This window comes from Pelobates fuscus, chromosome 13, assembly GCF_036172605.1.
Source record: "Pelobates fuscus isolate aPelFus1 chromosome 13, aPelFus1.pri, whole genome shotgun sequence".
Lineage (NCBI taxonomy): Eukaryota > Metazoa > Chordata > Amphibia > Anura > Pelobatidae > Pelobates > Pelobates fuscus.
The window spans coordinates 90,219,659-90,231,913 of record NC_086329.1 but is presented as its reverse complement, the minus strand read 5'-3'; the positions used below and the strand labels follow the sequence as shown (position 1 = coordinate 90,231,913).

Genomic DNA, 12,255 nt, shown 5'->3' with positions numbered 1-12,255 from the left:
GACTGCAAGAGCACAGCGCAGACTGCTCAATGAGGTGAAGAAGAATCCTACAGTGTCAGCTAAAGATTTACAAAAGTCACTGGCAAATGCTAACATCCCTGTTAGCGAATCTACAATATGTAAAACACTAAACAAGAATGGATTTCATGGGAGGATACCACAGAGGAAGCCACTGCTGTCCAAACAAAACATTGCTGCACGTTTACAGTTTGCACAAGAGCACCTGGATGTTCCACAGCAGTACTGGCAAAATATTCTGTGGACAGATTAAACCAAAGTTGAGTTGTTTGGAAGAAACACACAACACTATGTGTGGCGAAAAAAAGGCACAGCACACCAACATCAAAACCTCATCCCAACTGTGAAGTATGGTGGTGGGGGCATCATGGTTTGGGGCTGCTTTGCTGCATCAGGGCCTGGACGGATTGCTATCATCGAAGGAAAAATGAATTCCCAAGTTTATCAAGACATTTTGCAGGATAACTTAAGGCCATCTGTCTACCAGCTGAAGCTCAACAGAAGATGGGTGTTGCAACAGGACAATGACCCAAAGCATAGAAGTAAATCAACAACAGAATGGCTTAAACAGAAGAAAATACGCCTTCTGAAGTGGCCCAGTCAGAGTCCTGACCTCAACCCGATTGAGATGCTGTTGCATGACCTCAAGAAAGCGATTCACACCAGACATCCCAAGAATATTGCTGAACTGAAACAGTTCTGTAAAGAGGAATGGTCAAGAATTACTCCTGACCGTTGTGCACATCTGATCTGCAACTACAGGAAATGTTTGGTTGAAGTTATTGCTGCCAAAGGAGGTTCAACCAGTTATTAAATCCAAGGGTTCACATACTTGTTCCACCTGCACTGTGGATGTTTACATGGTGTGTTCAATAAAAACATGGCAAAATTTCATGCTTTGTATGTTATTAGTTTAACCCCTTCCCGACTGCGGACGTATCAGGTACGTCTGGCAGAAAACAGTCCATAATGACCTTGGACGTACCTGGTACGTCTGCACCTATTTTGAGCTCTGGAAGCTCTGATAGTATAGCAGTGATGCTCTGCATGTGATGAGTGCCTTGAGCGGTCCTGGCACTCCGTGCATATATAATAATATATATATATAAAAAAAAAAAAATATATATATATATATATATATATATATATATATATAAAATAAATAAAATGATCAATATTAACTCCCCCCCCCCCCCCCCCTTTTTTCTAAAGGCAGTGAATCATGGGGCTTCTGGGGGCGTCCCTAGCATGCCGCATCATAAGGGGCAGGCTGGGGTCATCCAATCACAGCTTGCCCCATTAGCAATTTCACCCCAAGTGTGTTCCCCATTTCTCTGATTAGTGTGGATCTGCCTCCCTCTCTTCACTTGTGTTTTAGTGAGAGAGGGAGAGAGATCTGTTGTTTAGCTAGAGAGATTTAGGTATTTATAGGTAGGGATTCGTAAAATCTTGAGACCCAAAAGCTTTTTTCAGAACGATTAACCCCTGTCCTGCCAGTGATCACTATACAGATCACAGGCTCTTGCACAGCATCACTTATTTTGCTGTCTGTTCAGGGGTTATTTATTTATTTTTGTGACAGGTCACTAAGTAAAGTGTTTGTGATCATGGCACATGGGTCACGGAAGCCAACCCGCGCTGAGCAGTCATATGCCACCCTTGCGCTAGAGTCTGACGCGTCTATGTCAGACTCTGACCCTGATTTTGACCCTGCCAGGTGCTCAGATACATCATCACTAGATACAGTGTCTACTGCTAGTGATGTATCTGGTGATGTTGTATCTGTGCCTGCTAGTCCCCCTGCCAGAAGGAGACGTGCTGCTCCAGCTGGCAGAACTGCTGAGGAGTGGGTAGTGCCTCATCGCCAGAGGCCAGACATCCCAACCTTTACTGCAAATCCTGGCATTAATTTGGATGTCACAGGATTTAGCCCTCAGCAGTTTATGGAGGTGTTTCTGGGCGATGATGTATTGGGGAACATTGTCGCCCAAACTAATTTATATGCCCATCAATTCCGAGCTACAAATACGGACTCTTTTTTGGCAAAGCAGCAATGGGCCCCCAATTTAAAAGATTCTGGGCATTGACTATGCTGATGGGCATCATAAAGAAGCCCTCCATCCGCTCCTACTGGAGCAGTAGCCCCATCTGCTCTACCCCCATTTACTCCCAATGTATGTCGAGGAAGAGGTATGAAATGATTCTGCATTTCATGCACTTCAGCGACAACAGCCTGTGTCCCCCTAGGGAGCATCCCCAGTTTGACAGGCTGTATAAAATCCGCCCCCTGATTACCCACTTTGCTGCCAGGTTTGCAGAGGCTTATACACCTGGAAGGAATATATGCGTGGATGAATCCCTGATGAAGTATAAGGGAAGGCTGGGATTCAAGCAGTATGTTTCTTCCAAGCGCTCTAGGTATGGTGTAAAGATGTATAAGCTCTGTGATAGCGAGACTGGCTATACAGAGGCCTTCCGGGTGTACGAGGGAAAGGATAGCCACCTTGACCCTCCAGGTTGCCCAGAACATATGGGAACCAGTGGCAAGATTGTCTGGGACCTGATATTCCCCCTGATGAACAAAGGGTACCACTTGTATACTGACTATTTTTATACAAGTGTCCCTTTGTTCAAGCTACTGTACTGTTTTGATACAGTAGCTTGCGGCACAATTAAAAAGAACAGCACAGGTTTCCCAGGACAACTTGCACGCACCCGGCTACGAAGGGGGGAGACCTCAGCTCTGCGCCAAGAGGAGCTGTTGGCAGTTAAGTACAGAGACAAGAAGGATGTGTACCTTCTTACCACCATCCACACTGAGGGGACTGTGGAGGTCCCTGTACGTGGCAGAGCTGAGAGAACGAGGAAGCCAGTGTGCATCAAGGCCTATAACCGTCATATGGGTGGGGTTGATCTGGCAGATCAGCTGCAGCAGCCCTACCTAGTTATACGAAAGACAAGGGCCTGGTACAAAAAGGTTGCAATCTACCTAATGCAGATTGCAACCCACAACACTTTCCTGTTGTTCAAAAAAAGCAAACCCCGGGACGCACCTGAGATTTTTACAGTTTCAGCTCCAGATCATTTCGGGGATTTTGTACCGTGATGCACCTGCTCCCCGGGCGGTGATGGGAGAGAGCAGAGTTGGGGCTACACATTTTATTTTTAAAATTCCCCCTATTGCGGCAAAGCAGAATCCCCCAAAAAGATGCAGGGTCTGTTCTAAGAGGGGGCAGAGAAAAGACAGTGTATATTACTGTCCTGATTGCCCTGGGCAGCCTGGACTCTGCATTGGCGACTGCTTCAAACGATACCACACGCTGGCACATTTTTAATTTATTTTTTAACATTTGCCGTTCAGTTTTTTTTTTTTTGGTGTCTTTTTTTTTGGGGGGGGGGGGGGGGGGGGGGGGGGGGGGGAGTTGTTACATTTACCCCGTGCATGGGGGGCATGGGTGTCCTTAGGAGGCCTCGCAGAAAACAACCCGGGGTGTTTTCTTGCAATAACCAACAACGGGCTCTCCTAAATCACAGTCAAAAAGCGGTGTGCGTGTGTAAAATTGAGGATTGAACAGTTACCTCCACACACGTTCAACTTTTTTTATCTTTTGTCTGGCTAAAAAAAAGTTGCATCAAAGCACTCCACATGCAATACCTCGGGGTGTCTACGTTTCAAATATGTACCCTTTTGTGGCGATATATAAAACTGGGGTATGTGATAAGCCCCAAGCTAAAGATAGGCCTATCAGAAGACATACTCTCAATTTCAACTCAAATGGCAAGTCATACAATTGTAAGCGTACCTTCCCAAAATCCTGGCAGACCTATGCATGGGGGGCATGGGTGTCCTTAGGAGGCCTCGCAGAAAACAACCCGGGGTGTTTTCTTGCAATAACCAACAACGGGCTCTCCTAAATCACAGTCAAAAAGCGGTGTGCGTGTGTAAAATTGAGGATTGAACAGTTATCTCCACACACGTTCTTCAACTACTGTGGGGTGTAAACTTTTCAAATATATGCACGCTCATGGCAAGAAAATACATTGGGATATCTGATAAGGCCCCCAAAAGGAAGATAGGCAAACAAGATATGTAAAATTTGAAAAACGCATATCAGACATTTTGCTTTGCACCCCCCAGTGAACCCGACAAACGTATGCATGAGTGTTATCGCTGTACTCGGGAGATGATGCCGAGTACATATTGGGGTGTCCTTTGGCAGTAACACCTAACAGGAGCTTAGAATCTATGCACAAAGTAGAACGTGAGAGTGAAAAATAACACCACAAAAACGTTTGACAGAGACTGGTGGTAGAATTAGTGCATGTAAAGTGTTGAAATGCCACCATGTGAAATGCCCTAGGGTGTGTACTTTTCAAAAACATACAGTTTGACGGAGGTGAATTACATTGGCCGGCTTCAGACATGTTCCAACTGGGACATGGGTACATGATGGCCAGCTGTGTTTTTTTTAGTTTTTTTTAATCATATTTTACTTTTTTTATTCTAGTAAATTATATGATATGATGAAAATAATGGTATCTTTAGAATAAACATATAATAGCGAGAAAAATGGTATATAATATGTATGGGTACAGTAAATGTGTAAGAGGCAAATTACATCTAAACACAACCACTGCAGAAATGTAAAAAGAGCCCTGGTCCTTAACGGTAATAAAATTGAAAAATGGCCTGGTCACTAAGGGGTTACGCAGACTGTGATTGTCTATTGTTGTGACTTAGATGATGATCAGATCACATTTTATGACCAATTTGTGCAGAAATCCATATCATTCCAAAGGGTTCATGTACTTTTTCTTGCAACTGTGAATTGCAAATAGCACAGGAGTTCCTTGTGGAACTCCGAAGGCCAGTTCTGTTGGTGCCGATGAGCTTGATCCTGATGTTACTCTCTGTGATCTACCAGCGAGGAAATTTTTAACCAGTTAAGGACTGCGCCTCCTAGACCACAGATGTGGTGCAAGCTCACTATTAAAATCCTATGGTCAATGGTGTCAAATGCAGCCGAGAGATCCAAGAGGATTAGGATGGTGTCATCACCTTTGTCTCCCGCCATAAGGAGATCATCTAGCACTCGGACTAGCGCTGTTTTAGTGCTGTGGCGGCATCTGACACCTGACTGGAAAGGATCAAAGATGTTCAAGCTTGGTAGATCAGTTGAGTTGCCACTCCTTTTTAATTATTTTCCCCAGAAATGGAAGGTTGGATACCGGTCTGTAATTATCCATGCAGTCTGAATCTAATAAAGGTTTACTTATGAGTGGTTTTACCACAGCTTCTTTTAGATGATCTGGGAAGTCTCCAACTTTTTGTGAACACTGCACTATTTTTGTGAGGGATAGGGCGGGTGTTTCAATGCATGCAGATATAAGCGGAGTTGGAGTGTAAATTTACATGTAGGGTGTAAATTTTGCATAGTTCTTTTAACTCCCTTTATATTATTATTATTAACGCCATTTATATAGTGCCAACAGATTCCATAGTGCTTTACATTATTAAATCCACATTTGTAAAAGTTGACCATAAACAAAGGCAATCTGGCATTCCATTGTAGTGGTTCTGGTGTGTACCCAATCAATAAGTAATCAAATAGCAATAACATATCTCAAAGTATTCAATTTTTTTAAGCAGAAGCAAAACGTCTAAATGTGTATTAAGTTCACAAATATTTTAGACATTCTCTTTAATTGAGATGTTGAGAAGATGACCACTTATACATGAAACAGACACACGTGGCCTATAAAAATAACTGTAGAAAGGGGCGGAGCCTGGCTGTCATGGAGGGAAGACGTGCCTAACTGAATATCCCTACTGATCATTGCTAGACTGGCTAAAAAGGCACCTCCAAACCACGAGACAATGCACATATTGACCCCAAACAATGCACTTGCACTCAGTCCACACGGTAAACCGGTGATGTGGCCCATGACTGGACGACAGACAGCAGGCTATACCCGCACAGGCATGCGGCCGGGAGTGGCGGCAGAGCTCCCAGCCTGCAGCGACCCGGGAGCAGATTGCTACAAATGCCGCGCCCCCCCCCCCCCCCCCCTCCCAGGACCGGTGGGGGTGATCCCGGTCCACCACTGGGAGTACTCACAGATATTGCAAAGACAACAGAGGAACCTATCGGAGCGTCAAGAGATTCACCAAAGATGGGGGCGATCACGCGGTCTGCGAGCAGCTAGGAGGTACAACAGGCTCCTTTGACCAGCTTGGAACAAACACTCCCAATCTTCAGGCTGAAGCTTGAGTACAGAATGTGTCTGAGAGCCCTATAAGCGCCCACCTCAAGCCGCCCACCAAGCCCTCCACCGCCTGACCCACAGAGACAAACGGCAGCCCTGGGAAGGCCCAAAACCGCAAACAAGATAGCGGACACCATGCAGGCCTATACCGCACAAGGCCTACTGGAGCCACTCTAGGTCCGAATCGACAGGCTGTTTACAGCATTCTGGAAGCTCGAGAGTAAACCGAGCCTGCATGCAGAGAAACCAGGAACAGCAAACCCGCTACTGGACTCACTTCATGCTCCCTGATGCTCACCAAGCTTGAACCGCCGAAAAGCCTACACACTACCACATGAGCTACGGAGGAGTTGAGTGATACCCAAGGCGCACCGGCCACTCAAGTGGAGGAGTAAGGACCATCAACATAAACACAGGCCTGATGGAGTTACCTGCCATCCCCCAGACGGAATCTACTGGATCACAATGGGCACATGAGAACGCGGCAACGTGGAGCAGACAAGGGAACAGACAGACAGGAGGTGTAACCCACCGCCGCAAAGCAGCTTGTCTCACCCATGCAAAACCTGCCTCCCTGCGGCACTTCCCACCGACAATCTCACAAACTCTCGAACCTGCCCAGTAGACCTGCCAACCCAGGGAATTGGCTGAAAAGACAGCAGACCCGCAAGTGACAGCTGCAGAGGAAGACAGAGGCCATTTAGAACTAGGACCATCGAGCAGAGCTTACTGTCTTTTTCGTTAAAGACTAGTGCCCTAAACTCTCCCTTACCTTTAGAGCAGCAATATGTCACACTGTAAGCCCCAAGATAGTGTTTTTTCTGAATGCCTACCTTCATGTGACTACACACCACACACTGAGGCAGCTCAGGGGTTAACCCCACGACTTACACTACACGGGCACACTTAACCAACCGACTGGATGACACACTCCTTATATGCATACAATATATACAACTCCAGCACAGTCATATACCACACGCAAATTATTGATGCCTAAATTCAAAGCAGACCATCACGGTACTCACCAACATCTAGTTAATAACCTGACCCAAACTATAAAATGCTCATGTACTAAACCAGGGATAGGCAACCTTCGGCTCTCCAGATGTTGTGGACTACATCCCCCATAATGCTCTTACACACATAATGCTGGCAAAGCATCATGGGAGGTGTAGTCCAAAACATCTGCAGAGCCGAAGGTTGCCTATCCCTGTACTAAATGAAACTAAATTGGTCATATGCATAACTAGCCTAGCATGTTTAATATAAACTACTAATGTCTTCTAGCCTGTTATTTTCATGTTATAAAAATAAAAAAAATAAAAAAGTGCTGTTTAAACTGCCACACTTTGAAATGCTATGAAAATGCTTGCAGCAGCTGTCGTGGCTCTGCACGCTTATGGTTACTTCATGCACAAATAAAAATAAAGAATTTAAAAAAAAATAAAAAATAAAAAAACCTGTAGAAATACAACAATACAGTGTTACAAAATTCAGAAGGATCTTAAAGTATTGGAAATGTTTGGTATCATATCTATATTACACACTTTCTTGTACTATGAATGTAAGAAAATGCAATACAAAGAACATGCTTATGTGCACTATTGTACCTTTATTTTTACAGATTGCAGACGCAGACTCACAGTCCTGCAAGTACAAAGAAAAAAATACCCTTTAATACCTCCTCTAAACCATAACTAAATATATAAACATTATAATGACTGGATTGCCTAGTTAAATGAAGCAGTCCCTTGCAGTTATTCTCACAGGAAAAAAAAAAACGAACATATTATAAGACACTGCTCCGGCCATTCCAGTTCATATTTATGTTGGCCTGTCTGCCATTTATAAATGTTTTACTGTACGTTTATTTGGTTGTTCCAGTCTGCCATTTAAGAATTTCCCCATATATTTATGTTTTTTTGTGTCTCCTTAGTAAGCTTTTCTTTTCCTAAATGTCTGCCCAATCTGTTTTATTCTTGTCATTACATGACAGAGCTCTTCCCCCGTCTGGCCATTTTCCTGAATGTGAGACTTTTTCATAACTACTACTCTGGCCTAAGTTTTGAGATCAATTTATTAATTACCTGATTTGTTCTAGCGGTCTTGGTAAAATCAGGGCATTTGTTAAATTCTTGGTCATATCCACGCACAATTAACAAGCGGCCCTTGAACATAGTCTTGTCTAGCTTTTGGATCACTTGCAAGACACCATCCGAAGTAGAAAGCTGGACAAAGGCAAAGCTGCAATAAACATCAAGCAAAACCAGTGTGATTGAGGCGCAAAAGGGACCTTTGCAATTTCTCTGCAATTTAGGATAAAACCACTAGATGGCAGTGAATGGAAGCTGCTCCACATGTAGCAAAACAATGTTTAATAAACTAATTGCTAGACAGTGAAACGAGAACACAATGCAGGACAAAATATTGCAAGAAATATTATCCACCACTATGTATTTTTCAACCTGGCCATTTTGTCCTAAGCTTTCTATTTTTGCCTATTCACTGATCAGTGAACATATAATAAGCAACAAATACATTCAATCAACTGTTTTCTGAGCATAAGAGCAACATGTAACAATATAAATTAACCCAATATCATTTATATGGATCTGTGCAACAATTATATAATAGTAAGTACGCACTAGACAGAATACAAGTTAAAATGCGTTACCATTTCTGATCACGCCGATACTTTTTCACATGTATAGGATCATAATCGTTGAAGAGCAATAATAATTCTTCCTTAAGATAAAGAAGAAAAATAAATAAAATTTATGCATGTTAAAATGCTACAAACTCATTTCAACAAAACTCCTATACAGTGAAATGACTCTCTCCAGCTGTCTGTTGAGAATTTTAAACTTATGGGTCCACAATGAGGAAACTAATGTGTAATAGGAGTCATAAATCACTTCTCACAGTTAGGACAATTTATTCCACAGTATAGGTGCCAATTCATAATGCAAGTCAGTGCCTGTCTGATACCGGCAAGATATGGTAAAGACAGTCCTGAAATATATTCCCAGCTAATGACAGGCAAGTCATAAGAGTAGAAATAGTCTTTGCAACTTGATTTGGTTAATCGTTTCCCTGAGCATGCGTATTTACATATAAGTTCAGCTGTAATGATAATTTTATACACCAGGGGTGTCCAAAAGTTAGGTCTCCAGATGTTGGAAAACTACAAGTACCATGATGCTTTGCATGCCTTTAGAATGGCTGTAGTTCCACAACATCCGGGGATCTACTTTTAGGGCACCCTTGTTGTACACATTACAGATTGTAGTCTGTTCACTCCCACATTACACATTACACAGTATACACATTTTTTTAAAACACCTTTATAAAAATTGTTTAGTTGAAAAAGAAGCAATTTTTCTATATGAAAGAAAAACTAAATGTTATAGACGAGAACATTCACCTCCCATCTATACAATTATAGAAAAATGCAAATTCAGATACTTCTATTTTTGTTTTTGTAATGTGGCCATTATAACTGTACAAATGTTTGTAATATTTATGCATCTCATTATTTAAGGAACAATACGGAGCCATGAGCCCCCCATTCACGCAAGTAGAAAAACTGTTTGCTAGTGGTTTAACAACTTAGCTAGTGTCTGCCAGGCACAGTCACCTCCTCTATAAGAGCCGGACGCTGTCTGCAAACTCTCAGTCAATGAGCTTGCCCTCATTGTATGTAGGAGATTCTGGCACTCTATACAGGAAGGGATTGATGTCTGGCAGACCCCACAAATGACATCAAACAATTTGCAAACTGTTTAAGTACCTATATTTGGGGAGAGGTATGATGCATGGGTTGTTCCTTTAACCCCTTAAGGACACAGCTTTAAAAACTGGACTTGATTGTTTAAAAGGACACAAGCAATTTTTGCTGTTTGTGTTCAACCTCAGTTTGCATTTTTCTAATTTATAGCACCAACACATGTTATATACCATTTTTTTAAAGGACAAAAATGGCTTTAATCTGATGTGACAAACATATAAATTCTTATTTATTATAAAAAAAAAAAAAAAATCCACAGTTTAGGCAATAATAACAACGTGTATAATAAGTGCAGCTTAAGTAAAGTAATTCAAAAATATTCAATTAGTTATGATTTTCAGAGTACATAATAGGTCTAGGATTTAATCTTATTTTTAAAGTTACAGGTCACAAAATACAAGGAGAAATAAAATTTTAATGTGGAGATATTTTAGAATTTGGTATGTTTGTCTAGTAAGCTTAATAACTATCACAAAAAGCAAAATTGTCACACAAAAGTATATATTTATTTAAAGCACACATCACAGGCTATTTACTTAAGGGTATTCTGACACTTTTTACGTAGCCATTTCGCTGCCAATCTCTGCTAAATAGTGTAGTAAAATTGTGTTGTTTTTTTTCAGATTTCTAACATACACACATAAAACAAGGTTTTTTTATTGTGTATTTCATAAAGCTGATGTATACTACTGCAGTAGAAAACCCCATATTGTGTTCAGCCATATCTACTGAGTAAAACGATACCCCCCAATCTATGCCTTTGCCACTATCCTGTGAAGTTACAGGGCCATAAAAGAGACCTGACCATTTCAGTTTTCACAGTGATAATTTTGATAGATGAATATGATGGGTGCAAGTCTCAATTGGGGCATTGTAGCAGTTTGACTGTTGAATTTATCCCTCAAGGACCTACCATTTGTTAAAGTAGACACTACAGTGTATCTCATATGGTGTATATTGTGCCTTAACGTGATGGCATTTTTTCACCTGTTTATGTCAAACTTTGTGGTAAAAACAGTAAGTTTACTTACCGTAAATTCCTTTTTTCTTAGTATAGTGGCAGCTCTCACAAGTGGGATGTTCCTTCCGGTCTTGGACAAGAAGCTCCCCCTTCTTTGAGATTTATAGCTGTGCTCCGCCTGCTGCCTCCATAAAACCTGTAAGCCCTGAACACCCACCAGTAATAAAAAAGAACCAAACTGAGACAGAGTAATGCAAATTCATTTAATCCACATCAAAGCAGAGGGAAAGCCAGTACTGCCACTACACAAAGAAAAAAGGAATTTACGGTAAGTAAAATTACTGTTTTTCCCTTCGTATAGTGGCAGTACTCACAAGTGAGATATAGCAAGATCCCTGCAACAAAAATAAAGGGTGGGGACTCAGCAGGCCACAGCTTGCAGCACCTTATGCCCAAAAGCAGCCTCAGATGATGAGAATATGTCCAGCCTATAATGCTTGATAAAGGTATGTAATAAAGACCAAGTAGCCGCTTTGCAGATGTCTTCAGGTGATGCTGCTGCTCTTTCAGCCCAGGAGGTCGCCATAGCCCTAGTGGAATGAGCCTTTAATGGGAATCTAAGAGGAATCTGTGACAAAGTGCCCTTCGCCACTTTGTCCTGGAGAGGCCTGCTTGCCTGCCTCCTCCCCTGCGACTATGGCCCTGGAAGATTTGGCCCTTTAAAAACAGTATTCGGCCCTAACAGAGTGCATATCACTCATTCTGGCCCTTTAAATACAGTGGGGCCATTCGGTACTTGCCCTGCGTGAGCGGTGATACCCCAGATAGCTATGCCATGGAGCCTATTCATATAATGAAAGACTATGCGAAAGACTTTAGCTCCATGGCAATTGAACTGTGTGAATAGGATCTGCGCGCTATTCGGTAGTTTTGTGCGCTCAGATCCCAGCTATCTGGGGATATGTGAAATGTCTGTGTGTTATGTGTAAAAGGGGACTATGTATTTTAAAGTGTTTTACTGTCTTTGTTTCCCCATGTGCTCAATGGAGTCTGTCTCTGTACTGGGAGGTAATTGGATTACTTCTCCATTGTGTCTCCAGGAGAGAAGACTCTGTAAAACCGGTCTAAACTGGAAAGCCATGCTGACAGGGGTTTTAAAAGATACTTTACTAACTTTTGAACCCCTGGTCTGATTCATGCCATTTTTTAATATGTTGTT

General features: G+C 42.2%; 1 protein-coding gene across 1 annotated transcript in view; it reads right to left on the bottom strand.

The window, feature by feature from the left end:
• TDRD10 (tudor domain containing 10) overlaps nt 1-12,255 on the bottom strand; it is a 112,113-nt gene that overhangs the window by 75,478 nt on the left and 24,380 nt on the right. The window contains exons 3-5 of the mRNA XM_063439302.1: nt 8,963-9,033; nt 8,376-8,532; nt 7,899-7,935 (exon numbers count right to left, since the gene is read on the bottom strand). Of these exons, the coding sequence (XP_063295372.1) occupies nt 7,899-7,935; nt 8,376-8,532; nt 8,963-9,033 (265 nt within the window). The remainder of the gene's footprint in view (nt 1-7,898; nt 7,936-8,375; nt 8,533-8,962; nt 9,034-12,255) is intronic.